This window comes from Elephantulus edwardii, unplaced genomic scaffold (genome assembly GCF_000299155.1).
Source record: "Elephantulus edwardii isolate Elephantulus edwardi_28Jun2011 unplaced genomic scaffold, EleEdw1.0 scaffold00037, whole genome shotgun sequence".
Taxonomy (NCBI): domain Eukaryota; kingdom Metazoa; phylum Chordata; class Mammalia; order Macroscelidea; family Macroscelididae; genus Elephantulus; species Elephantulus edwardii.
Window position 1 is genome coordinate 18,846,589 of NW_006399787.1, and position 27,063 is coordinate 18,873,651.

Genomic DNA, 27,063 nt, shown 5'->3' on the forward strand with positions numbered 1-27,063 from the left:
GGAGCGCGGGGGCGTCGGTGCAACCGAATGCGGGGCCTTCCCGCGGGCTGGGAACGGTCCATCTCCGCGAGTCCAGGGGCTCCCGAGCGCGCGGCTGCTCAGTCCCTAAGCTCGAGGAGGTGTCCCCCAGCTCCGGTCCCGTTCAGCTTAAGCTGGTGTCACATGAGCCACAGGGGAGTGGGAACCCGGGGAGTGGGCGGGGGCGAGCGCGCCGGGTTCACCTATATGCGCCGCGGCCGGGCTGACGGATGCCAGGAATTCCCAATGAGAGGCGCTGGGGGGGAAGTTTGGGCAACTCCGCCTGGCCAATGGAGAACCTCGGGAGGGCTCTGCCCCTTCTCCCGCCCCCGCCCGCCGGGCTCCCGCAGCGCGAGTGTGCCCGCCTCGCTCAGTGTGCGTGGAGATTAAGTCCCAGCCGGCCCCCAGGCAGGAGTCGCTAGCTCCCGCCACTGCCGCCGCCAGCAGCCTTCGGGAGCAGCTCCTGCTCGCCGCGGTGGAACTGGGCGCACCGGAGCTAACCCGGCCCCGCCAGCCCAGCCCGGCCCACTGCCTCCGCCGGCAACCCGAGAGAAGGTGGAGGAGGAAACCCAGCCCGTAGCACGCGCGCACCATCATGGACCATTATGATTCCCAGCAAACCAACGACTACATGCAGCCAGAAGAGGATTGGGACCGCGATCTGCTCCTGGACCCGGCCTGGGAGAAGCAGCAGAGAAAGGTCAGCTCTTCCCTCATAGACCCCCGGCCCGGGCCCGCTCCACCAGTGGCATCCTCGGCTCCGAACCGGTTCCGGGCGCGCGGGGGCGGGAGACACCCGCGCTGGAGATTGGGGTGTTGGGTTACGGGAGTGGGGCAGAGGGGAGCGCTTTCCTGCCCCGAGGCTGCAGACATCAACCTCGAGGGTCGCTCCGTAGGGACCGCCATCGAGGCATCCCTGGTGGAGGCCGCCCTTCCCCTGTGTGGGCAGAGCGCGGGGGCGGCTCAGGGGAGGCAGGGACTGAGACCCCCACCCAGTGGCTGTTAGCTCGGGATCGATTTTCTCTTCCCCTCCCCGCCCCCTGGCCTCCTCTCCATATGGCGTGCGGTGGCAGCACGTTTCCTGGGCGGCCCTCCGCCGGGTACCTGAAAGGGCGAGCTGCCGGGGACTCTGCGCCCCCAGCCCGCGCGCCGGTGGGAGAGCGGGCGCCGGCGTGCGGCGGGGATGGAGCAAACCCGGGGTTGCGGGGGGGGGGGCGTACCGGACTCCCCTGCGGGGCCCTGTCGGGGCGGGGTCAGCACTGCACCGTTTTATTGCTTAACTCGGTTGGTAGGTAGTTGAGAGCCGGAGAGAGGCTTGCGGCTACGTGCTGGACCTCCAGCTCCGCGCTCTTTTTTTATGGGGAAGGTGAATTTGCAAGCTTGATCTGGGTAGAGGAGCTCCAGGGCAAGGAAACGTGGAGTCGGTTATTGGGGATCTCTGCTTAGCCACCACTTTGTGTCCCAGGCTCCCTTTGAGACCAGCCACAGGGTCTAGGCTTTGGAACTGGTGGCGATGGGACCCATAGATCGTGGCTAGTAGCAGGAAGAGGTCAGCAAACCAGCCTTGGGGGGAGGGCGCCCCAACCCTGTCGGTGCTTCCTGCCTGTGGGTTGAGCTCTTGCCCCAGGCAGCCACGTACCCTGAACTGCCCCCCTCCCATCCGGTCCCTCCCCATTATACTCCCCCACCAGCTGATCTGGGACTGGGGGGCAGGATGGCGCGTCCCTCTGGATAGCGTGGTTAGGGCTGGGCTTCAGGGAGAACGCTCATGTCCAAAAATGGTAACATTCATTCCCTTTTTTAAACTTAAAAGGGGGGGAGTTTAGGGAGCCGACTGAAGTTTTTTTTTCAGCCAAAGGCATCCTGTATTAGCTCACTCAGGAATCTTAAGCCCTGAAACGGCGCCCTTTTCCTCACTTCATCAGACAAGCAGAGGTAATTTAAAACACACGCACAAAGGGCTTCCTCAAAGCTGGAACCCTGGCCACCGGCGGCTTCTGCACAGCCTTGCCCGTATAGGAAGGTGTGCAGCTTTGAGATGACTTCTTTGAAATGTGGTGGTTTCTTGACCAGCCCCCTTTCCAAGTGCCCCTGTAGGAGAGAGATGTAGCCTGGAGGTCCTGTTGACTGCCCAGAACCACCAGCTTATTTCTTAGGAACCCTCGACTAAAAATTGAGTAGGTAATTTGATTTCTGTGGGATGCAAGGCAAGGAGCTGTGTTTTTTTTCTCCTTCAAGGTGGAGCCTCCTCGAGACTAGATTTAAAATAGAACAGAAAAGATGAGATTGTGGTTGTGAATGTCTTGGGATCTTCAAGAGAGATGTTGTTAGATGCCATTGAGTTCAGTGGGACTTCAGAGCGAAGCTATGAACAGCACATCTGGACCTGTACCGGCCTCATCATCTCTGACACACTTGAGCCCATTGTTACAGTCATTGTATCAGTCCATCTAGTTGAGGGTTTTCCTCTTTTTTTGCTGGCCCCTTTACCTTTTCAAGCATATCCTTCTTCAGTGAATAGTGTCCCCTAGCAACGTGCCCAAAGTGGAAGGGGAGACAGCCCTGCTGAGTGAGTGTACGAATTGTGCCTGGTGAGGGCAGGACTGAGCTAGGTGCATGGGGTCTGAAACCCTTGGCTCCCCAACTCTGAGAACTGATGCCACACATACATGGCACCACGTATTACTGATGGAATGAATGGCTCTATTAAACGTAGTTGGGGAGAAACATGGAGAGTCACAGAACTGTGAGCTGGGTAGAAGTGGGTGTGAGCTGCTGGACAACCAGGTAGGAACAGAGTCATCTGGGGAATTTGGCTTTCTAGGGGATAAACTTGGCAGCCTCGAGTTCAAGTTTGCAGAGGTCTTACTGTGTGTCAGGCATATTCTGATCATACCACAGGTACTGTCTCAGGTGATGCTACCATGGCTCAGTGAGCCAAGGCCACCTAAGAGTGAGGAAAAGAGAAGACATCTATGGTTGAGGGAGGCAGCTTCTCCTCCTGCCCTTCCCTGATGATGAAGGCGGGAAAGCTGGGCCAGACTTCACAGCCTGTGGGGATGTCTGCACTGCGGAGAGCCGACACCAGCTTTGGAGGGGCATGATGGAGAGGAACGTGGCAGAACACCAGCTTTGGTGGGGCATGATGGAGAGGAACGTGGCAGAGGCACTCTGTGCTGACCAAGGAGGTCTGGACTAAGCTTCTCCTGCTTGTCTTCCCCTGCTTGTCTGTGTGGGCCTCAGGTTCCTCGTCTGTAAAAGTTCTGCCTTGTAGGTTGGGAGGGGTGTATTAAGGAGGTGGAATGACACACTGAGAATCAGTCTGAAGAAACTTGTTGCTTTTGACACCTTTCCTACTTACTGACTGTGGGAGGCGAGGGTGAGTGGGAGCAGAGCCAGCAAGTGGACCAGGATGGACGATTCCAGATGGAGGCAGAGGAGTGAGTGTGAGGGGAGGAGGAGGACACAGTGTGGTGTGACGCAGAGGCTAGTTGGGTGGGAGACAGAGAGTTCCATTGTATCCCTGGGGGCGCTGCGTACTCCTTGTAAGACTTTGGGCAAGTCATTGCATTCATTGGGTCCCTTGTAGTCGCTGATTGAACTGCTAAGGGTGCACCTCCTATGTTCCAGGCATGAACCAAAGCTTAGAATCCTTCTTGTTCATAAATGAGACCAGAGTCTCTCTCCTGACATCTCAAGGCTCAATAGGTGGGGCAGTTAACTGTCTTGGTTGGAAGCACTTCTTTGGTGAATGGGAGGCCTGATATGGATGCAGGTCTGCACAGGGAGGAGGCATGACTCAGGAACCAGAGTAGGGTTAGCCATGACTTGCCACGTCTTCAGGTAGTATTGTGAAGTGGGGTTCATGGGCGGGGCTCAATACCACTAGACAGAAAATATCCCGAGTTTGTGCACAGAGCATGTGGAATGGAGGAACAGCTTATCCTCGCCTGCGTTCTGTCCTCTTGACCATCCAGACTGGGTTCAGTAGGCAATGAGTTGGAATGCTCATCTTGTCAGGGTGGTGGTAGCCCTGATTTATGCTTTCCCATGGATCCCCTCACGCCCTTTCCTGTGATATGTAAGCTGGGTGTCGACAGCCAGGCTGGCTGGAGAGAACACAGGCTTGCGAGTGGGATCCAGCTTGGCACTTGGAGCCTGGTGATTTTGGGGCAGGTTCATTTCATGCTGCTTGAGCCACCATATTCATTTGAAATGAATGCTCCCCCTGGCACGAGAAGATCCCTAAGTTGGCAGCTTCTGCTGTTACTTCCTCTTTCCCTCTTACATTCTGGAGACTCTGGCCTGCTATGGACTCCACAGGTGCCAGCCCTGGGGCTTTTTACATGTAGGAGCTCAATCAATATTTGTTGAGCAAATGGATGTTGAAACAGACAGAGGTGGGTGAAGGGAGCTGTGAGGGGTGAATGAAGGTGGCTGATAAATAAGGCTCAGGTCCAGCTTCCATACTTCCAGCAGGCAACTCCCAGGAAGGCAGGTCTTCTTGTTTATACACTCTTTTCTAGACTGGTACAGAAGTGAGCCAGTGTCTGAAATGTGGATGGTGGAGAGAGTCTTTGAAAGAAAAGTTTGGTTCCAGTCACTGTCCTTTACGCCTCATTGTGCTGCACTCTTGGCTTGCTTTACCCCATTCTTGGGTCACTGGGAGCATTGTTCTGTTCCTTGATGCACCCCAGCACCTAGCCCACAGTTGGGCTTGTTGTAGGTGGCAAAAAAATACTGCCTGGATAAGTGAAGAAATGCCGTCATGCACAACTCTCATCTCTGGGCTGGTTTAAATGTTTTATGCCACAGATAACCCAGCTGATCCTGGGGCTGTACCCTGGTCCCAGCTTCTGCAGACTGCTGCACTCTGGATGTGCCATGGGTTCAAATCTTGGTCCCTTCATTGTGTAGTTTTGTGTAAGCCTGTTACCAATTTTGTGCCTGGTGATGCTAATGGAGACTTTGGGAAGATACTTACTCTTACCGATAAAATTGTGTAGAGGTTTAAATGACATAATGTAGGTAAAAAATGTAGTGTAACACCTAGCGTTTAGTAAGCACTTAATAAATGGTAGCATCAATCAGGCAATCAAAAGACGTGTTTCATTGGGAAAATCTGCAGTTAAGGACTTTTCAAAGTGCTAAAAAGAACAAGGATGTTAGTTTGAAGACTAAAAATGTACCTGACCCAAGCCAGGATATTTTTTAATTGCATACTATGCATCTGAAAGTTGGACCGTGGGTAAGGATGACTGAAGAGAATTGATGCCTTTGACTTGTGGTGTTGTAGGACTGTCCTGAACATCCCAGGGATTGTTAGAAGAACCAATAAGTCTGTCTCAGAGGATGTGCAACCAGGGTGCTTCTTAGTGGCAAGGATGGTTAAATTTTGTCTCATACTTTGGGTCCAGAGCTTGGAAAAAGACGTCATGCTGGGAAGGGTGAAGGGTCAACAAGAAAGGGGTAGACCTTCAATAAGTTGGATTGACGTGGTGTGTGTAACAATGGGCTTGATCATATCAGAGGTTGTGGGGATGGCACAGGAAAGAGCAGGTTTAGATCTTTTGTTCATAGAGTCACGGTGAGTTGGAGTTGACTTGATGGCACCTCCAGTGATGAACAGTAACTATTTTGAGAGAGTCTGTGGATGGTGCAAAGAGTGAATGAGCTTGGCTTCTAACTGTGAGGTTGGAAATTCTAGTCCTCCCAGAAGCAACTTGGAAGAAGGACCTGGTGATTTACTTCCAAAATCCACTCATCGGAAACTGAAGTCCAGTCCTGCTCACGTAACATGAGCTTTCCATTAGGCAGAGGGGACTTGACAGCAACTGGTGTTTTTCAGGGGGATGGTATAAGATTTTTATTATTTGAATGACAGTTTATAGATCATACTGGTTTTCCATTCAAATCATTCACACACCTTTTGTTTTATTAACATGAACCTAGAGAAAGGATGGAAGTTATACAAACGCTCAGGTTTTTTGTTCATAGGGTCGCTATGAGTTGCCTTCGACTCGATGGTACTTAACAACAACAACCAAAGTTGACTAACATAATTAGTGAAAATGTCTGAGCAACCCCTTGTATATTTCCTTTCCCTTCACCCACTGTAATCTATTTATTAATTTTCATTTCCTCCTTATTTGTGTTAACCATCCAAGAATGAGTCTGACTATGGACTTTCCATTGCTTTTTATAATACAGTAGTAGAGTCTGTGCAATTCAGCATAATTTATTCTAATTTTATCCATATTGTGCAATTTTTGATGAGTTCATCATCACTTTTTAGTTACCCATAGTATTCCATGTGTGAATGAATACATCATGGTTTCTTTAGACATTTCTCCACTGATAGACCTTTGTGTTGTTTCCAACTCTTTGCCGTTGTAAGCTATGCTGTAATAAATGTGTGTGTGCATGCCAGTTTGTGTTACACCTCTTATTTCTTTTAGATATATACCTAATAGTGAGATTGCTGGATCAAATGGGCTTTTTATTCCCAACTTTCTGTGGAAGTGCCAAACCACCCTCTATACCTGTTGTACCATTCGCATTCCCACAGCAGTGTATGAGCATCCCAGTCTCTCCACACACTTGACAGCCTTGCTGTCTTCTTGAAATTTGCTGTTGAGCAGCTGAAGAAGCAGTTTTTAATGGCTTTTACACAGTATTCTTTTGAGATAAGATATTTTCCAAGGAGCCAAGATTGGATAAGGGTGTATTGACCTCTGTCTCTGAGATTCTCAGTCACTTAATATCTGATTTCTCAGTCCCCTCTTTTATGAAATGGGTTGAAGATTCCTTGCCTTTACCAGGATAAAAGGATGATATTAAAGCATTTGCTTATTTAGTACTGTAAAGCACGAACCTCCCCTAACAGAGATTTAGGCTGAAAGTAAGTAACTGAGAGCCTTGCCTGCACCTCCCAGCATCTTGCCCAGCCCTACTTAGGGAACTGTTGTAGCTTCTTTCTTCCCGAAAACCTGTTCCCCCTGGGTGAGCTGAGAACCAGTGCTACACTGGGTGGCAGTGACTGATAAAGCTCAAAGGCCAGAGGCCAGATGGCCCAGGACCAGGCAGGCTGGGACTGCTCCTGGCTACCACCTAAGCTGCCTTAGGGCAAACAGGAGCAAGAAGCACAGAAAACCAGACCTTCCAGTTTTGAGGAATGATAGGATCTCAAGGAATTGTTGAGTCTACTGGGAGGTGGGTTTGGTTGGTGTGAAGGCTCCTGGCGGCTCCTGGATTGCCAGCCTTTCCAAAAGGAATGAGAGGAGGTGGATTTTCTCATGTCTCACTTCTTGGGGAGGTGTTGCATTACAGTGCTAGGTTGGTACTTGGGGGTGAGAAGGGAGGTGGCTCTGATCCCTGGACCCTCATGAAGGGTCACTGAGTGTAGGGACAGCCAAGGCACAAGCGTGTGCTGTCGTTTGGACTTTCTGCTTGAGATTTTGATCTTTCCTCCCCATATTCCTGAAGAAGGCCCAAGGCTTGGCACTTGTCCGAATGGCCACATACCATAAGTCTGGCTTGAAGACTTGGTCCTCCTCTGGACCAGGGGCCAGGCCAGGGCAGCTGAGCCTGAGAGGTGACCCCAGCACAGGCCATCTGCATGTCCTGCATTTCTCTTCCTCCCCTTTAACCACTGGATGGTGTAAGAGTGGTGGCCATAACTCTGTGGAGTCAACCAGACAACGTTAGTATGATCACTGTTGTGTACTGGACCCCAGACTCTTGTGTTGAGCTTGTGGAGATGATTTGGGGGGAAAGGAGACCACCAGACCATACCAGCCTGTGTTGACGGAGGCCAGAGGTGTGGCCAAGACAAATGTCACGGCCAGCACTGTGGCCTGTGGTGGTGGAGAAGGCAGACAAGAATCTGAGCTGGATGTGATAGAATCTACAGAATTTGAAGATGGTTCATTCTGCTTGGAACATCACCTCCAGACAGCACTCTCTCTCTCCTTCTCTCTCTCAATAAGTTGGATTGACGTGGTGTGTGTAACAATGGGCTTGATCATATCAGAGGTTGTGGGGATGGCACAGGAAAGAACATCCATTGTCTTCTTTCACATTCTTTCTTTCTGTATGGTCACAGGTATGACTCTGCAGCTCCAGGAGGCCTAGGGTATCTGTTCAGGAGTTGCTGGGTCAGCCCAGCCAGTTTGCCCAGTGAATATGGGAAGGATCTCCTAGGATGTGGTTTGGAGTTCGAGGGGCTGTTGTATTGGGGCTCGTAGCTGCTCTTGAGTGTAATCAGTGGGCCTGCTTTCCTGCAGGAAAGGCTCCAGAGATAAGAATACCGGAGGGGGCACGCAAGGCCACCAGTGAGCTAAATCAGTGATGACATTTGGGAGTGACTAAGTAAGTGGGTCAATTAACACTCTTGTGACCAGCAGCCAGGAAATTAAAAGATGAATTGCATTGGGAAAGTCTGCTGTCAGAAACCTCTCCAGAGTACTGAAGAGCAACGATGTCAGTCTGGAGACTAAGGTGCACCTGACTGTGGCCATAGTCTTTGTAATTACTTGCTATGCTTCAGAAAGCTGGACAATGACTAGGGTTGATAGAAGGAGAATTGATGCTTTTGAAGTGTGGTGCTAGAGAAGAGTATTGAATATACCATGGATTGCTAGGAGAATAAGCAGGTTCATCCTAGAGAGGGTAAGACCAGGCTGCGCCATGGAGGCAAGGATTCTGAAGCTTCATCTGACACACTTTGGACATGTTATAAGGCGGGATCCATCCTTGGAGAGGGAACGTCCTGGTTGGGAGGGTAGAGGGACAGCGCCGGAGAGGAAGACCTTCAATGAGATGGATCGATTCAATGACTAGGGTAATGGGGGTAGGTGTGTCAGAGACAATAAGATTGGCACAGGATAGAGCAGGGTTTAGGGCTATTGTATATAGGGTCACAGGCGACTTGACGACACGTAACAACAACAACAAAGTGGGTCTTAGGGTTGGGACCGTGGCTGCTTCCCCACAGCTTTGTGGCCTCTCTGTATACATCACTGGTAGATAAAGAGTTGTACAACTAACCCAAAGGCAAGCTGTTCGAATCTGCCAGATGCTCCATGGGAAAAAGAGGGACATTCTCTTTATAGCTTCTGAAAACCGCCTGGAAGCTCAGCTATGAATTGGCTCCAGCTTGACAGCAGTGGGTTGAGCTGAGTTGAGTTGAATTGATATCACTGGACCAAACTCCAGGGGCCCCACACATCCAGACTCTGCCAGGACTCCCAGCCAGAGATGGCAGGAGCTAATAGTGAGAGAGACAACAGGCCCGGCCAACCTGATACTCAGTCTGGGAACAAGTAGTTACGTTGTGGTCATGCATGAATAGGAAAGGAGCCCTTGAGTGGCGCACAGCTTTTACACTCAGCTGACAAACTGTAGATTAGAGGTTCAAGAATACCCTGAGACACTTTGCAATAAAGGCCTGGCCCTGTACTCTGGAAAAATCTGCCATTGAAAACTCTGTGACATATAGCTGTACTCTGAAGTCTTGGGGTTGACTTTGACCAGAATCAGTTCCATAACAACTGTTGTTTCTTTCTGTTAAGAGTGCAGTGAGCCCGAGTGTACTGGATGCTCTGCTTTTAACTACTCCTAAGACTCCTTCTCCACCAAAATGGCTCTCAATCCCAAAAGTATAAGTAGCTGGTCAAGGACCAGCCTCCCTTCCAGAAAAATTAGGGAGTATTTTGTCTGTCCGTCATAACCTGAGCAGGGTCATCCATCATCTAAGAAGAGAGGGAGAAGTGAGGTTGCTTTAAAGTTGAAACAAATCCCTTTTCTTATGATGATACTAGTAATGGACCTTTCTGAGTAAATTAGCAGTGATAGCTCAACGGGTTAAGTGTTGGGCTGCTAACTGAAAGGTCCATGGTTCAAACTCACCAGCTGCTCTGTGGGAGGAGTATGAGGCGTTCTGCTCTTATAAAAATTTACAAATCTGATGGAGCTGTCCTTGTTCTACTTTGGGCTTGTTACCAGAGGAGGCTAGTCCTTGGAAAGGAACGTCATGCTTTGAAAGATGGAGGGTCAGCGGAAGAGAGGGAGAGCCCCCCACCCCCAACGAGATAGATGGACACAGTGACTGCAGCAGTGGGCTCAAGTATGTCATGAGGATAGCACAGGATAGGACAGGATTCAGGTCTGTTGTTCATCGGGTCACTGTGAGTCGTACTTGACTCAGTGGGACCTAATGAGGTTATCTCACCAGCAACATGAGGCTGTGCTGTAAGGCTGCACCCTATGAGACTATCCTATAAGGTTGAACCCAATGGGGCTGCCCTATAAACTTGCAGTGAGTTGGACTTGATTCAATAGAAGTGAGTTGGTTTGGGTTTGCTTACCTTTCTGAGCTCCTCTTTGGTATGATACGTCCCTGGGCAGTACAAGCCATTCTGCAATTGACTCATAAAAGCTCTGGTGACCTAGTGGGTAAGGAGTTGTGCTGCTCACCTAAAGGCACATGGTTTGGATCCACTTGCTACTCCATGGGAGAGAAATAGCCATCCTCCTCTCATGTGATTTACAATCTCTGAAAACCCACAGGAAGGTTAGTTGGTTCCAGCTTAGTAGCACATAACAACAGCAACAACAATCACCTAAAGGTTGACATTCTACACCCACTTGATTGCACTGCAGAAGAAAAGCCTAGAAATCTGTTTTCATGAAGATCATAGCGAAGAAAACCCACAGAGCTGTGCTTGGGAGACAGGCTAAGCTAAGTTGGAATTGAATCAACATCAGGGTTGGTTTTAGGGTTTTTCCTAATTAAATAGTAAACACTGACTGCCCTTATATGTGCCCTGCAGAGCCCGTGAGGTGGACACTCAGAACAGTTCAGTAACTTTTCTAAGCTCACACAGCTGGCATGTGATGTAGCTGGGATTTGAAGCCAGGCCGTCTGGCACCAGTCTTTCCACTCCTCACCACTTTGCTGCTTAGAAAACAAATGCTTCCATATCGAAGAACATCTAACCAAAACATACACAAAACAAAACCTCAGTGATGAAAATGTCCTGGAATTAGATTGTGGTGATGGTTGCACAACTTGGTGACTATACAAAAAAAACCACTGGATTGTACACTTTAGATGGGTGGATTTTATGGTATGTGAATTATGTTATGCTCTTAAAAAGGCCTTTGGAAAATACAAAATAACATAAAGCAGAGGACTGTTGCCCGTTCCACCTTTCAGCTGAATGTGCTCACGGGAGTGTCTGAGCCCTCTCTCAGCTGTGTGTCCTGCATCTGACTCTAGGGTTAGGGATCTGTGCGGATGGCGAGTGAGTGACTGAAAGAAAGAATAAGAACTGTTTCGTAGACAGCATGATGTATGGTGTGGCCCTTTCCTTGGAAACTACCTAAGAGTAGATCTCAGAAAAGCAGAAGCAAATAGAGACTGGGGTGGGGAGAGCGGTGGTGGCCTTCCTCAGTTTCTCAAGGCCAAGTCCTTGGGGAAATTCCCTTTGGATCTGTGCCTCCAAACCCTGTTGGCCTTGGGCAATGCCTTTCTGCTATTTTCAGGGTTAACAGGATGGGGACTCAAGTGGGACAGCCATTCTCCAGAGCCGGGACAGGGAAGAGCTGGGGAGGGTTGGAGCGCTCCCCGAAAGGCAGCTACACTACTCTTGGAGGTTGCCTAGCAATAGTGGGGAAAGGTGGCTTAGCCCACTACAGAGGTGGGAGGAGAATAAAAGGCAGTTGAGGATGGAAATGAGGAGTAGATGCAGAGGATGCTGTTACCCTGGAAACTGCCTGCTTGGTCCTTGGCTGCTGGCAGGCTACTTCTGGGATTGGGGAGCTGTTCTCAGTTGGGAGGGAGTGGGGTCCTCTCCAGGCCTGTTACACACAGAGGTGGGGTGGCAAGCTCAGAGAAACCCCCCTGCCTGTTCACTGTACTTTAGACATGCTCTGTCAGCGGCCTCCTTTAACATACAACAGTCTTATGAGGTATGTGGGATGATCACACTTTGTAGATGAGGAGCTTGAGCTTAGATATATAAAATAACATGCTCACAGTGAGAAGGGCTGGGAATGAAGGTGCTTAGTCCTAAAGGGAGCCTGCCATTTTGGCTCAAAGCATACCACAAGCCCAAGATCATGGGCAAATGTAAACACTGCCCACATCCTAGAGGGAAGGAGACGACGGTGGGGAAGGAGTGTTATCTGTTTTACATCAGCCAGCCACTGAATATTTATGCAGAACTTCTCCGTTCTCCAAATAAGTAAAAGGAATAACAGCTCATGCTGATTCAAGGCTAGCTGGTTTTGATTACCTTAAACTGTCAAACAACCATTTGAGAAAGATGCTGATGTTTTCCTCTTCGTGATGGTGGTGTTAACTGTCAGGCAGTGGACCCCTGACCCCCCAGTGGGATGAAACATTGCCCATGCCTCAGCATCCTTCTGATTGGTTACACATCAGACTGTTGGTATCTGCTAGGTTTTCATTGGCTTAGTTTGTGCTAATAGACACTCGGGTCTTTTCTCCTAGTCTGCTTTTGTCTGGAAGCTGAAACCTGTTTAACATCACGACATGCAAGCCTCCACTGTTAGACGGGTGGTTCCCGTGCATGAGGCATATCGGGCAGGAATGGAACCCAGGTCTCCTGCGTTGGGGGGGGGGTGGTGAGGTGAGATTTCTACCACTGCACTGCAGAGGGCTCATAGCGTTACAGACAGTAACTGAGGCTAAGAGACATTAACTGAGGTGCTCTGCTGGAGAGCCAGCCTCTGAGCCACTCAGGTTCTGAGGGACCTCAGAACTTGACACTGCAAATGCATCCTTCACTGTTAAGACATTTGTGTCTTAATTGGGAGCCAAGGCTTGTGTAAATGAAGTAATAAGAAAAGGTGGACCTTAGTGGAGTATTCATTCTATGATTTATGATTTTAACATTTATGCGTTCACATTTGGTTTCCTCTTAAATCACGTAAGCAAACCTAATCCTCATTGTATAGCTGGAGAAAGTAAGGCTCCGAAAGGAGGTTGATGTACTCATTGAGGACATCGAGGTCAATTGGTAACATAAGGCTACAAAGACCGTGTTCTATGTTCTACTGTAATAAGTACAACTGTTGGGCTGTTATGTGCCACCGAGTCAACTATGACTTCTAACGACTTTATGAACAGCAGCTCTGAATGTTGCCTTCTCCTGAGCCAAGTGGGGTCTTAAAAACTGTGAGTACCTTCTACGGTACAACTGTTGATCTCTCCTGCTCCAAAGCAGAGTGAAGAAAATCAAAGACTGTTAACCCAGAGAACTAATGGACCATCTGAACTTTAGCCTCCATGACTCTGAGATCATAAAAACGAGACAGGAGCTAGTTACCATTGCACTTGAAGGTCCTTGATAGAGAGGGAAGAACACATATGGAACAAAATTCAAAATTATAAAAACCCCCGGACTTACTGGTCTGATAGAACCTGATGGGACTCCTGAGACAGTGACCCTAAGTTTCCCTTCAGGCCTGGAACTGAAATCACTCCAACTTCCAGCCAAACAGTAAGGCTATAAGGTGATGAGTAATTCCAGAGAGGATCCACGCTCCTTAGAACAATCAAGCAAACAAGATTAGAAGGGCAGCATTTGCCCAAAGATAAAGCTCAGAAGTCCAGAAGGGATAAGAAAGGAGGACAAAGGGAAACGGGAAACACAGGGAGGAAGTGGGAAGAAGAGTGCTGTTACAGTGTGGGAATTGTAGTCAATGGCAGGAAGCAGAATACATGTGAATGGTTGAATGGAAAACCAATTTGTCCTGTCACTTTCACTCAAATCAGAAAACAGAATTTTCCTTTTTAAAAAGAAAGGTCATTGAGTGATTTTTGCCAGAGCATTAAGAAAAGAAAAAATGTACATGTCACAGAATTTGCCATTGTGATCATATTTTAAGTATACCATTCAGTTGCGTTAATCACAGTCACTATTTTGTGCAACCATTGCCCATATTTCTTTTCATCACCCCAAACAAAAATCCATTAACCTATAAACTCGCTGTTCCCAACTCACCTAGCCTCAATCTGTTCAGTGAAAGGTTTCAGTGAAGACATAGAATATTTGGACTTCTGTGACTGGCTTTTCCCAGTTAGCACAATATTTTCAGGTTCCTCACATTATAGCATATTTTAGAGCTAGATTTGTACCTGCGTGTTTGACTGGAAGGCCATGAGGTTAAGGGTGGGTGGATGGGTGGGCATGGGCCTTTCTGAAGTGATCCGCCCCCCCCCCCCTTTTGGTTGATAAGTTCGTGGAGGATGCTAGTTATATTTCTCCATGTTTTTTCAGGAGCAACTGTCGGGGGGTGGGGTGGGTGGATCCAGGTCCACTGGTCTAGGAGGCCCTCACCTGTCCAGGTGTCCTCTTTGAGAGCTCAACTCAGCTTTGAGAACTGGTTGTGTTTTAGAATTCAGCCTCCTCCCTTTGGTCCTGCTTCAGCTTCTTCAATGTCACCTGTCCCTGTCCTCTTTGTTTGGAGAGTCTTCCTTTGTGGTCACCAGGGGAACCAAACGAGCTTTCAACCAGATAGCTGGGCCTCACTGTTTGATTTGAAAGCTGATGCACCTGAAATCCAGTGTTTGAGCTTGTCAGTTAGGCCCTGAGGCTGCTAAGAAAGTTTGTGAGGGAAGGTTTAGGGCTCTGGGTTCCAGCACTCTAATTCTGAGGAGATTTTTTAATCTGGCCAGAGAACTGCAGTGAGGGAAAGGACTGTTCTTTCCTGACCCCCCAACCTTGAGCCTTTCAGGGCCTCCAGCAAAGGCCCAGGAGGGTTCAGTTTAGGGCAGAAAAATAATCTGGCCAGAGGGCGGGAGCTCTTGCCTCCTCTCTGTTACCTTGTTTTTCCTGTTTCTTAGTAGTTGGGGCTCTTCCGGGCTGTTTGGAGTGTGGTCACAGGCGTGTGATTTGAGCCAGGCCAGGGCTTGTAGGGGAGTGTTTTTATGGGTCCAAAGATTTCTTTTTTAACAGCCATCTGCAGAGCTGATTCTGACTGATGGGCATAGAGTGGAGGGGGCTGAGCTCTATTTTCAAATGATCCGTAGGTGAAGGCATGAGGTGGGGGACTTTCGAGGTGGGTGGCCTCACTGTGGAAGGCAGCATGGTGGAGGCTGCCTCTCGATGTGTTTGGGAGGAGAGCATGGGGCCTTGAGCGTGATTGGGAGGGAGGACTTGTTAAAATCAAGACTACCTTTGCTCCTTTTGTTTGTTGTGCACATGTCCACACAGAACCGCTGTGGTTTGGGGATGGAGCATAACCTGGAGCTCTTGGTTTTAAGTCCAGTCTTAGGATCCCTCCGATGCCGATGCCCCGTGTTGCTGGGCCCCTGCTGCCTTCGGCCTTTGTGCAGGTCCAGGTCTGTGCCGGCCGTGGGCGTGCCGCTCCATGTGGGCAGCCTGTGCGTGCGTGCTGCTGATCTGAGAAACCCCTCTGTTGTTTCTGGCCTGACCTCCACTTTGACAGAGGAGTGGCCCCCTTTCAAACACCGCAGACATCCTCCAGATGACATATAATGGCTCTTTCCAGTAGAGTTCCCGCTATTTCGGAAGGACCATTCTTTCCAGGAATCCAAAGTGCTTTTCCAGATTTGGCCCCGGGAGCTGGGAGCTGGAGGAGGCGGCTCACAAAGTCTGCTTTCCTGCAGGAGGGGAAACGGGGCCGAACCCTGGTTTCCTGCCTGTCGTCTGCGACACTGGGGACTGGGACTGTTCAGAGGTATCTTTGCATGCATGCATGGAGCCTGGAGGTCTCTTTTTGAACATTTTGGCCATTTTCCCAAATTTTAGCCCCAGTGAAAGGCACTTTTTTTTTTTTAAAGTTGAGCAACAGTAAATGTAGAAGTTTATTGTACATGATTAGTTTTTCAACTGAGGAATGCCACTGTAGGGCCTTAGTTTAGTGGGGCTGGCTGGCACCCCAATTTTGGGATGACTTGAGAGGGGGCCCTCTGCTCCCTCCTTCTAGCAGAGCCCCAGGATTAGAAGATGGCCCAGCTTGGGCCTCACTTTGCAGACCTGAATATATTTGGGAATATAGAGCCTCAGTCATTGATTCTTCTTGCTGCCCCTCACCTCCCTCTTATGACCTGACATGATCATGTGTCATATACAGATGCATTTTACAGATAATAATTCATATAACATTTGTTACATCTTGGGCAGAAAGTCAAAGGAGCTTTGGAAGTACTTAAAAATGAGTTTGCTCAGATGTGAACGTCTCAAGTGGTTACTGATTGGATTTCTGGATTTTTCTGAGCTTGGATTCAGCTCACAAAGACTATGTTGGCTTCTGGTTTTTAGTTAAGGGAACAATATGCTATTCCTTAAGGGAATATGAAGCTATAGAGCTGATGCCCCCACCATCTTCTTTCCAGTCCCATCCCCTGTCCCCACTGGCATTAATGGATTCCTGGAGTCTGGGTTTTTTGTTCCTAAGTGTGTTTTTGTTCAGTGCCTGCGTGTGTACTCATGGGGCATCATACTCATTGCCCTTTTTATTCAAACCATTCCTGTGCCTGTCACGGGCTGGACAGATAGACAGGAGGAGCCCTGTGTCCTTGGATGAGGTAGGGCGGAGGACATATGAAGAGGCTGAGGCCTGCAGGGGTCAGAGGGTTTAGGTGGGGCTGTAAACCTGGCTTCCTATTTCTCTTGTGTTATACCTGTCACTCGAAGTCAGTCTGAATTCAAAGACCTGCTGGTATTTGATGAGGGAGGGCAGGAAAAGGCAGTTTCAATTTTTTCTTTTCTTTCTTGCTGTGTTAGCACCCGGCTGCTATCTCCCCATGGGAACCTGCACCCTCACCCAGTGCTTTCTTGCCCCCTGGGACTCTGAGAATTGAGTTCTTAAGAAACACATACCACTTTGTTATGGTACCCTCCTCAGGGTAGCAGTTGTGCTTTTATTGTTCTTATCCTCTGTTGTCCTTGTTGTGGTGACGGTTGTGTACCATAGAGTCGGTACCAACCCATGACTGACCCTCCAGTGAGTATTCAGAGCACAGAAGAAGATTGCCTGTCCTTCTCCCGCAGAAACAAATAAATAAGGACTGTGAGTTTGAGAACGCTGTTAAAGAAAGATGTATCGTACATCACATAATGGCATATTGCAACGTTTGGAAGCCACTTGTCCCTGTAAGACAGCGACGGCACTGTTTCCAGATAGGCTCGGCTGCAGGTAGAGTTGTGATGGGAGCCGTGGCCAGGCCCTTCCCAGCTGGCTCGCTCCCAGACCCCCAGCACAGCCGGTAAGATTACAGTTATGCCTTCACCCTGCGAATTTGCATTTCAAACAAATTCCCACTTGCAGGAGAAGGAAGCTACAACAGTACTTGGCAAAGGGGGGGTACAGATATAAACAGGAGTGAGTCTCCAGGTGGTGCTGCTAACCGAAAAGTTAGAGGTTTGAGACCACCCAGGAGTGCGTCAAAAGAAAGAATTGGTGATCCATTTGGAAGAATGAGCCATTGTAAACCCTACAGAGCTTAGTCTACTCTTGCGTATGTGGAGTGTCATGAGGCAGCATTGATTTGATGGAAGTTGGTATTAAAGTGGTCTCGGGCCAGGCTGTTAGCTTACAACTGTATTCTATTTGAGAGGCCCAATCCTGGAGAGAGGGAGGTACTCTTGAACCTGAGTAAGGATGACTTCTCAAGTGTCCTTGACTCATCTCTTCCAAGGAGTCACCCTTGCTTTGTGGCAGGTAAGAGCTCGCATGATAAGAGCCCACCACCACAGTTGTGTCTCTCGTAGTGACTTTCCCTCAGATTTCTGAGGCTGTAAATCTTCATAGGCGGGGGCTGACAGCCCATCTGTTCCCCGTGGAGCACCTGGTGGCTTCACATTCCTGGTTATTGGTGAGGGGTGATGGCAGAGTACAGGCAGGCATATTCCAGCAGGAGATCGTGGCTGAAGCTAGAGGAACCAGTGACAGTGGGCAGAGTCACAAGGATGCCTGAGCCCCAGGCAGAGCCTTGTTTGTTCCAAGGACTGAAATGTGCCCTGGAGTCAGGTGGAATCCAGAGTCAGGGAAGTAGAGCTAATGACGGGGATGGGATCAGAGCTTGGGGTGACCTCAGTTCCTGTTTTGTCACTTGGCAGCCCCTCCCCTGGGTGTCTGACCTTGTCTCCCAGCTCCCTATTAGGCAGCCGGTGTGGTTTTTGCCTCTTTTGGTCAGCTGCCCACCGCAGATTCTTCTCCCGAAGCACTGGGTGTGCTGACACATCCCGCCTCATCCTGTCCTTTCCCTGCAGAGGCTGGAACACCCACTCAGAAGATTGTCTGGCATTGACCTTCTTGTGTCAACTTGGGAGCCTTGAAGGAAATAAATTATGCACCTCAGTATTCCCTCTAGTTCTTTTTTTTTTCTTTCTTTAGAAAGTTAACTTTTTATTGTAATTTGAGTGAAAGTTTACAGAGCAAATTTGTTTTCTATCCAACAATTCATACATATTCAGCTTCCTGACATTGATAGCAACCCCCACAGTGAAGCAATACTCTTCCTCCTTCTTCCCTGTGTTTCCCATTTCCCTTTGCCTTTTCTTATCCCTTCCTGATTTCTGAGCTTTAGCTCGAGCAGCAACAGCTGCCCTTCTGACCTGGTATGGTTGATTGTTCCTCCTTGATACTATTTTATATCTGGACAGGGAAAGTAGACATCAGTGTGCACCAGGGCCTAGGGATTCCTCCTAGTGCTGCCTGTCACACTGGACAGCGTGCCCGCAGGGGCAGGGGGTTACCGGGCAGGGGGTTACGTCATGTGGTGATGGCATGACTCAGTTCTAAATGCCTTAAATGGATCATCACATGCGAATGTTCTCAGTAGGAGCTCTCGTGGCCTAGTAAGGAGTTAGACTCCCAGCCCCAAAACAGGCAGTTTGAATCTACCAGCTACTCTGAGGAAAAAGATGGATAGTTCCCCCACCCCCTGCAATTTACGGCCTTTGCAAACCCTCCCTGGAGGGTCAGTTAGGAGTTAGTTCCAAATACTAAGTGGTAATAGACACTCTTTAGGTTCTGACTCACAACACTGACATTCTGTTGGTCACCTCTGTTCTACAGGTGACCTTGAGGTTGATCCAAGCCAGGTCCCTAACCAGCTGTCTCTTAGCAATCTCTTATCTTCAGGAGCCTCCAGTCCTCAGCTTTTAGGAATGTGTACCTGGAGAGGGTGGGTGGGGCCAGGTGAATGAGTTTCCCCTATGGGCCCTAAAGCCATTGTAGTGTGTCTTGGGCCTGGCATTCATTCTATCTCTGGAAATGCTTCCTTGGGGTGTGGTGAGGCGCCTGGGGGAAAAGAGTACCTCGGGTGGGGGTGGGAGTAGCTGGGAAGGCCTCTTCTGGGGCTGGTGAAGGGCTTCTTACCTCTATCCCCCTGACTCCAGCTCCAAGTTAGGTCTGGATGTGAGGACCCTGAAGAGTAGGTGAAGCATCTCTGCCCACTATAAGGCAGACTGCTCATAACTGGGTCTATTGTGTAGGCTTGGCCGACCTGTAGGCTTTGTGCGAGGGAGGCACCTATCAGTGGGCTCAGTGGATAGGAGAAACTGCAGCAGGAGCCTGGAGCAAGTATTTCAGCCTGGAATCTGCCCAAGGGACTGGTGTCAATAAGCAGCCTTGTCATTAACTTTATTTAGTCCCAGAAATCAGCTCTCTTCCTTCACTCACAGATGCTTTTCCCTCTTAGGTGAAGAGTCCAAGGTCCATGGCATGATTTGACTTGTCCAAGGACGTTGTCATGGCTTTGTTCCTTGTGAGGATGCTTTTGTTAAGGGCCCTTTATTCCAGGCACAGAGAAATTATTCTCTCCAGTCATCCTTGCAGATGGCTTTTAGACCTCTGGCTGACAGGTGAGCCTCTAGACTCTGAAGGCAGATGAGTCTGCTAGGGTTCTGCATACTCTATGAGTGACTGTTTAGAGCCAGTGGAAACACACACACACACACACACACACACACACACGCAGGTATCCTGCTAGGGTAGAGGTAGGAGTGGACCAATGGGCACTTGATGTGGCTGTCTGCACTTGGGTATTCCCGGATCTGACTCCTAAGGCCATAGGGAGGTGGGAATAAGACATCAAGAGGCATCAAGGCAGCTTCTTGGTAGTGGTGGTGGTGGTGGTGATGGATAGTAGTAGTGATGGTGCTGGTGCTGGTGATGGTGGTGGTAGTAGTGATGATGGTGGTGGTAGTAGTGATGATGGTGGTGGTAGTGTGGTAATGATGGTGATGGTGGTGGTAATGATGGTGGTAGTATAGTGATGGTGGTGGTGGTGATGGTGATAGTAGTGAATGATGATAGTAGTTCATGATAGCAGTAGTAACCACTGTTGCATGCTTTACCCTGTGCTTACATGTACTATGTCATTGAACCATCTACCCTGTAAAATATAAGAACATACAGCAGGCTGGATTTAGAAGAGGTCGTGGTACTAGGAATATTATAGCTAATGTTAGATGGATCTTAGCTGAAAGCAGAGAATACCAGAAGAATATCTATTTGTGCTTCATTGACTATGCAAAGGCTTTTGGCTGTGTGGATCACAACAAGCTATGGCTGACTCTGAGAAGAATGGGAATCCCAGAACATTTGATTGTGCTATACTTGGACCAAGAGGCAGTCGTCAGAACAGAGCAAGGAGACACTGGATGGTTCAAAATCGAGAAAGGGGGCCTATCAGGGATGTAGTCTGTCTCCATATCTTTTCAATCTGTATGCAGAACAGATCATCCGAGATGCTGGGCTGTATGAGGAGGAATGTGGCATCAGGATTGGTGGAAGAGTCATCAACAACCTGTGTTATGCAGATGACACAACCCTGCTTGCTGAAACTGAGGAGGACCTGAAGCGCTTGCTGCAGAAGGTCAAGGACTGCAGTCTTCAATATGGATCGAAGCTCAATATCAAGAAAACAGATTCTAACCACTGGGCCAATTGGCAGCATCAGTATGGATGGTGAAGAGACTGAGATAGTTAACAGTTTTAGTTTACTTGGCTCCACAGTCAATACTCTTGGTAACAGCAGTCAGGAAATCAGGAGATGAATTGCATTGGGAAAGTCAGCTGTGAGGGACCTCTCAAGATAACTGAAGTGCAATGACGTCAGGCTGGAGACCAAGGTGCGCCTGATCCAGGCTATAGTCTTTGCAATTACGTGCTATGCATGGGAGCATCGGAGAGTTGGACAGTGAATAGGGATGCTAGAAAGAGAATTGATGCCTTTGAGTTGTGGTGCTGGAGAAGAGTATTGAATATACCATGGACTGCTAGGAGAACAAATAGGTTTGTCCTGGAGAGGGTGAAGCCAGAATGTTCCCTGGAGTCAAGGATTCTGAAGCTTCGTCTGACATACTTTGGGCATGTTGCAAGGAGGGACTGGTCCTTGGAGAGGGACATCATGTTTGAGAAAGTGGAGGGACAGCACAGGAGAGGAAGACCCTTGATGAGATGGATCGATTCTGTGAGTGGAGTGGTGGGAATGAATGTGTTTTGAGACCGCGAGGCTGGCACGGGATAAAACAGCATTTAGGGCTCTTGTACACAGGGTCGCTATGAGTCACAAACAACTCGATGGCACATAACAACAACAACAACAACTTTATATATCCTTTGTGTCCCCATTTTACAGAAGAAACTGGGGCTTAGAGAGGTTGCATAATTTGCCTAACCCACACAGCTTCTATTGTACATCGGGTTTTTGACAACAGCATTGGAGGAAGGCTCATCAACAACTACTGTCAACAACTTGTTATGCAGATGACACAACCCTGCTTGTGGAAACTGAGGAGGACCTGAAGCGCTTGCTGCACATGGTCAAGGACTGTAGTCTTCAATATGGATTGAAGCTCAACATCTAGAAATCAAGATTCTCACTACTGGGCCAGTTGACAGCACCATGAAAGATGGAGAAGAGATTGAGGTTGTTAACAATTACAGCTTGTTCGGCTCCACGATCAACACTGTTGGCACCAGCAGTCAGGAAATCAAAAGGCATATTGCACTGGGAAAAATCTGCTGTCAGGGACCTCTGCAGAATACTAAGAAGCAACGATATCAGTCTGGAGAATAGGGTATGCCTGATCCAGGCCATGGTCTTTGCAATGACTTGTTATGCGTCAGAGAGCTGGGCAGTGACTAAGGATGACAAGAGAAGATGCCTCTGAGTTGCGGTGCTGGAGAAGTCTTGAACCACCAAGAAAACAAATAAGTCTGTCTTGGAGAGGAGGAAACCATGTTTTTCCCTGGAGGCTAGGATTTTGAAGCTCTGTCTCATATACTTTGGGCATGTGGCCTGGAGGGATAAGGACATCATGCATGGAAGGGTGGAGGGAAAGTGCAGGAGAGGAAGATACCAGATAAGATGGATTGATACAGTAACTGAGGCAATGGGAGTAGGTATGTTTGAGTCACTGAGACTGGCTTAGCACAGGGCAGGCTTAAGAACTGTTGTACATAGGGTCGCTATGAGTCACAGACGCATTGTCAATGGCACATTGACAACACCACCACCACGGCTTCTAGGGAGCTTTGGTGGCCTAATGGTAAGAGGCTGTGCTGCAGTATCAAAGGCATGCTGTTCGAATCCACCAGCTACTTCACAGGAGAAGGATGAGAAATCTCCTCCCATGTGATTTACTGCCTCTGAAAATCCATTGGTGGGTCAGCTTTGAGTCAGTTCCAACTTGATGGCACACAACAACACAGCTTTTTTTTTTTAACAACACAGCTTCTAAGTGGGCAGGTGGACTTTGAACTCATGACTGCCTGTCGACACCCACACTCCTGCTTGGCTGCAAAATCCTGGTGGAAGATGGAAACTCCTCACTAGAGGTGGAGTTGTATCTCCACCCACCCTGGGTTCCAGATACTTCTCTCCCCGCCCACACATTTCTGAGAAACCAGAAAGTGGCTGCTTCTGGTCCTGGAGACAGAAGGTTCCAGAGCTGTCCATTGGTGGAGGTGGAGGCAGCCCAGGGCTAGCCAGGTTGCCCCGCCTCCATATCTCCTTCAAGCTTTGTTCTTCCGTCCTCTTACTCACTTTTCCTCTTGCCTCCACAGTCACTGACCACTTCAGGGTTGGTTTAGCGTTCCCTGGGTGACACAAACTGCCAAGTAATGGGCTGCTGACTGAGAGGCTGGGCATTTGAACCTACTCAGAGGTGCTTTGGAACACCAACCTGGCAGTCTCCTTCCAAAGATTGCAGCCTCATAAACCCGTTGGAGCAGTTCTTGGAGACACATGGAATTAGTGAGTTACATTGGTTCTGTGACAATATTTGGAGTTTATTCCTCCACAATACTAGATAAGGGGTAGTCCTTGCTGGATCTTGTCTCTTAAACATGAGAGAAAGGGACTAATGATGCTGGCCATGCATTTGATGCCTTCTTGGAGTAGACTACTCTCTGATGTGACCAGAACTCTCTCTGAAGGTCCCACAGGTCCCACTCTCTGAAACTACATTGGTGGGGTCTCTTCTGTTTATTGCAGATTCCTCTGGCTGCTTCACAGACATCTTATTTCATCCTCACAGCAAGGTAGTCTCATTTGTTGTTGTTGTTGTTGTTATGTGCTATCGAGTTGCTTGCCACTCCTAGCGACCCTATGTACAACATCCCTAAACTGTCCTGTGTCAATCGCATCATCTCCAATACACCCATTCCGATTATCCCAGTCACTGAATTAATCCACCTCATAGGTGGCCTTCCCCTTCTGCGCTGTCCCTCTACCCTACCAAGCATGATGTCCCTCTCCAAGGACCTGTCCCTCCTTGCAAAATGTCCAAAGTATGTTAGATGGAGCCTTAGAATCCTTTCCTCCAAGGAGCAGCCCGGTTTGACCCTTTCCAGGATGAATCTGTTTGGTCCGGTACCACAGCTCAAAGGCATCAATTCTCCTTCTATCCTCCTTAGGCATTGTCCAGCTCTCTGATGCATAACAAGTGATAGCAAAGACCATGGCCTGTATCAGACACACCTTAGTCTCCAACGAGACACCATTGCTCTTCAGTACTTTGGAGAGGTCCCTAACAACAGACTTTCCCATGGCAATACATCTTCTAATTTCCTGGTTACTAGTGCTGAGAGTGTTGACTGTGGAGCCAAGCAAACTGAAGCTGTGAACAATCTCAATCTCTTCACCATCCATCCCAATGCTGCCAATTGGCCCAGTGGTGAGAGTCTTTGTCTTCTTGACTTTGAGCGTCAATCCATATTGGAGGCTGCAGTCCTTGACCCTCTACAGTAAGCGCTTCAGGTCCTCCTCAGTTTCAGCAAGGAGGGTTGTATCATCTCCATATCGCAGATTATTGATAGATCTTTCATCAATCTTGACCCCACATTTCTCCTCATAGAGCCCAGCCTCCCGGATAATCTGTTCTGCATACAGGTTGAAAAGGTCTGGAGGCAGGAGACATCCCTGGTGTATGCCCTTCCCAATTTTGAACCATGCAGTGTTTCCTTGCTCTGTTCTGACGACTGCCTCTTGGTCCAAGTATAGGTTTCACATTAGCAAGATCAAATGTTCTGGGATTCCCATTCTTCTCAGAGTCAGCCACAGTTTGTTAAGATCCACACAGTCAAATGCCTTTGCATAGTCAATGAAGCACAGATATATATTCCTCTGGTATTCCCTACTTTCAGCTAAGATCCGTCTAACATTAGCTACAATATCCCTAGTACCATGACCCCTTCTAAACCCAGCCTGGACTTCTGGCAATTCTCTGCTGATGTGTTGTTCCAGTTGTTTTTGGATAATCTTCAGTAGAATCTTGCTTACATGTGAAATTAATGATATTGTTCTGTAGTTTCCACACTCAGTTGGGCCACCCTTCTTTGGGATGGGAACAAATATAGATCTCTTCCAGTCATTTGGCCAGGTGGCTGTTCTCCAGATTTCTTGGCACAACTTGGTGAGCACGTCCAGGGTAGCATCTGTTAGCTGAAATATGTCAATTGGTATACCATCTCTTCCTGGGGCCTTATTTTTTGCTATTTCCTTCAAAACAGCTTGAACTTACTTCTTCCTTCATCACCATAGGCTCTTGCTCATATGTTATTTCATTAAATTCTTCTGTGTCTGCCAATTCTTTCCATCTTCTTTTAATACTTCCTGGATCATTTAATATTCTGCCTAAAGCATCCTTGATTATAGCAATTTGAGGTTTAATTTTGTTATTCTGTTCCTTGAGCTTAAGAAATACTGAGTGAGTTAGCCCTTTTGATTTTCTGACTCCAACTCCTTACACATTTCATTGTAATATTTTACTTTGTCATCCCCTTGCTGCCTTTTGAACTCTTCTATTCAATTCTTTAGTATCTTGAATTCTTCCTTGTGCTTTGGCTTCTCTGCACTCCATTGTAGTTTTCAGAGTCTCTTCTGACATCCATTTTGGTTTTCTCTTCCTCTTCTGTCTTTGCAATGACTATTTGCACTCTTCTTAGATGATACCCTTGAGAACCTCATTTACAGGTGAGGAAATTGAAAGACCTAGAAGTTCAATAGCTCATTGAAGCTAGCACCTGTCAGACGAGTTCACATCCAGGTCTGTGGGCTGAAGTGCCACACCATCGAATAGCTAGCGGGAGGAGGAAGTGTCAGGTGGCTCAAAATAGACCCCAAACAGCAATAATGTCAACAAACCACTTTCCATCCCAGTCACAGCTGGGTCGTGGGTCAAGGATGCTCAGGGGTGGCTCCCCAGTGAAGGATCCTGGTTGGTGTCCCCTGGGGGAGAGGCCATATGGCAGGTGTTTGACAGACACTGGGCACCTTTTTTTTTTTTAGCTGAGGCTGGGCTGGAGACAGAAGCCTGTCTAAGTCTGTTCCTCGACTCTGGCCTCGCCTCTGTGATTTCAAAGGGTATTTCTCTGCCCCTTTTCTCATGGACATGCAGGGGCTGTGGGAGTCTGGTGGATAGTAATCATAATGATGACGAGGATGATGATGATACCACTCCTGCTGACTCTCCTAAGTAAGGGTATGTGCCTGGTCCTGTCTACTCATCTTTTTCTGTATAAGTTTAGAGACAGATGATTCCCAGGTACTAGCCCGTAGACTCCTTGCAACCACCCTGAGAGGCAAACAGATGGGAAAACTGACACGCAGAGAGGCTAAATAACTCACCCAAGGTCCCACAGCTAGTAAGTGGCCACTTCAGGATTTGAATCCAAGGATTTCAAGTCCATAGAGGCATGAGGTTATTGAAGATGGACACCTCTATGTGACCGTTACCTGTGTCTCCAGTGCCTGCCATTGCACCCAGCACCCAACTATCTTGCAGAAAACTGACAATGATAGAATGAAAGGTATTTAGATCTTGCCCTTTGAGGGAAATTTGCTTTCAGGTGGGAGGGAGCTTGGCATGATTTCCTGTGGGGGTGTGAGATTGGTAGCAGCCCTGAGGCCTGGCCCACGGCTTCCTACGGCCACCACACCACGTACTTGCGTGGGGAGACCTCAGGTCGAGGTGGAGGAGGCATGGTGTTGATTTCCTCACCTGGGAAGGCCCCCTGCTCCCCAGTGTCCAGTAGACCTAGTGTCTAAAGGCCCTTCCTTTACTCATTCCTTTGGGGGAGATGAGCAATCTCTTTTTCATCTCACAAGTGCCAGTAAGTATTTCACTCCCAGCAAAGTGTACCCTGACAGATAATTTAGAATTTTTAATAAACTTATGAATTCACAGGAGGGAGATTTGTTTCTTATTTCTCTCTCTATCCATGGTGCTTTGTGTGCGGTGGGCACTTAAGAAGTGTTAGTTATCTGGAAGAATGGATTTTTAAAAAACTGATTATGGAGAATTCAGGCATAGGAGTAGAGAAAATAATGGCATGAAATCCCAATGTACCCATCAATCAGCTTCAGCAACTAACAAGTGAACAGATGATTTTTCCTTGTCCTGGTTAGGGAGCTCTGGTGGCCTGGTGGTAAGGAACTGTGCTGCCAACCCAGAGGCAACTCAGTTCAAATCCACCAGCTGCTCCATCGCAGAAAGGTAGATAGTCTCCTGATAGTCTCCTCTTGTGCAGCTT

General features: G+C 48.5%; 1 protein-coding gene across 3 annotated transcripts in view; it reads left to right on the forward strand.

The window, feature by feature from the left end:
• The first annotated feature begins 328 nt into the window (after nucleotides 1-328).
• The window catches only part of ACTN1 (actinin, alpha 1), a 129,517-nt gene continuing 102,782 nt past the window's right edge, over nucleotides 329-27,063 (forward strand). For all 3 annotated transcript variants that reach the window (XM_006884749.1, XM_006884750.1, XM_006884751.1), the window contains exon 1: nucleotides 329-718. In XM_006884749.1, coding sequence (XP_006884811.1) covers nucleotides 614-718 — 105 coding nt within the window. In that variant the 5' untranslated portion in view covers nucleotides 329-613. The remainder of the gene's footprint in view (nucleotides 719-27,063) is intronic.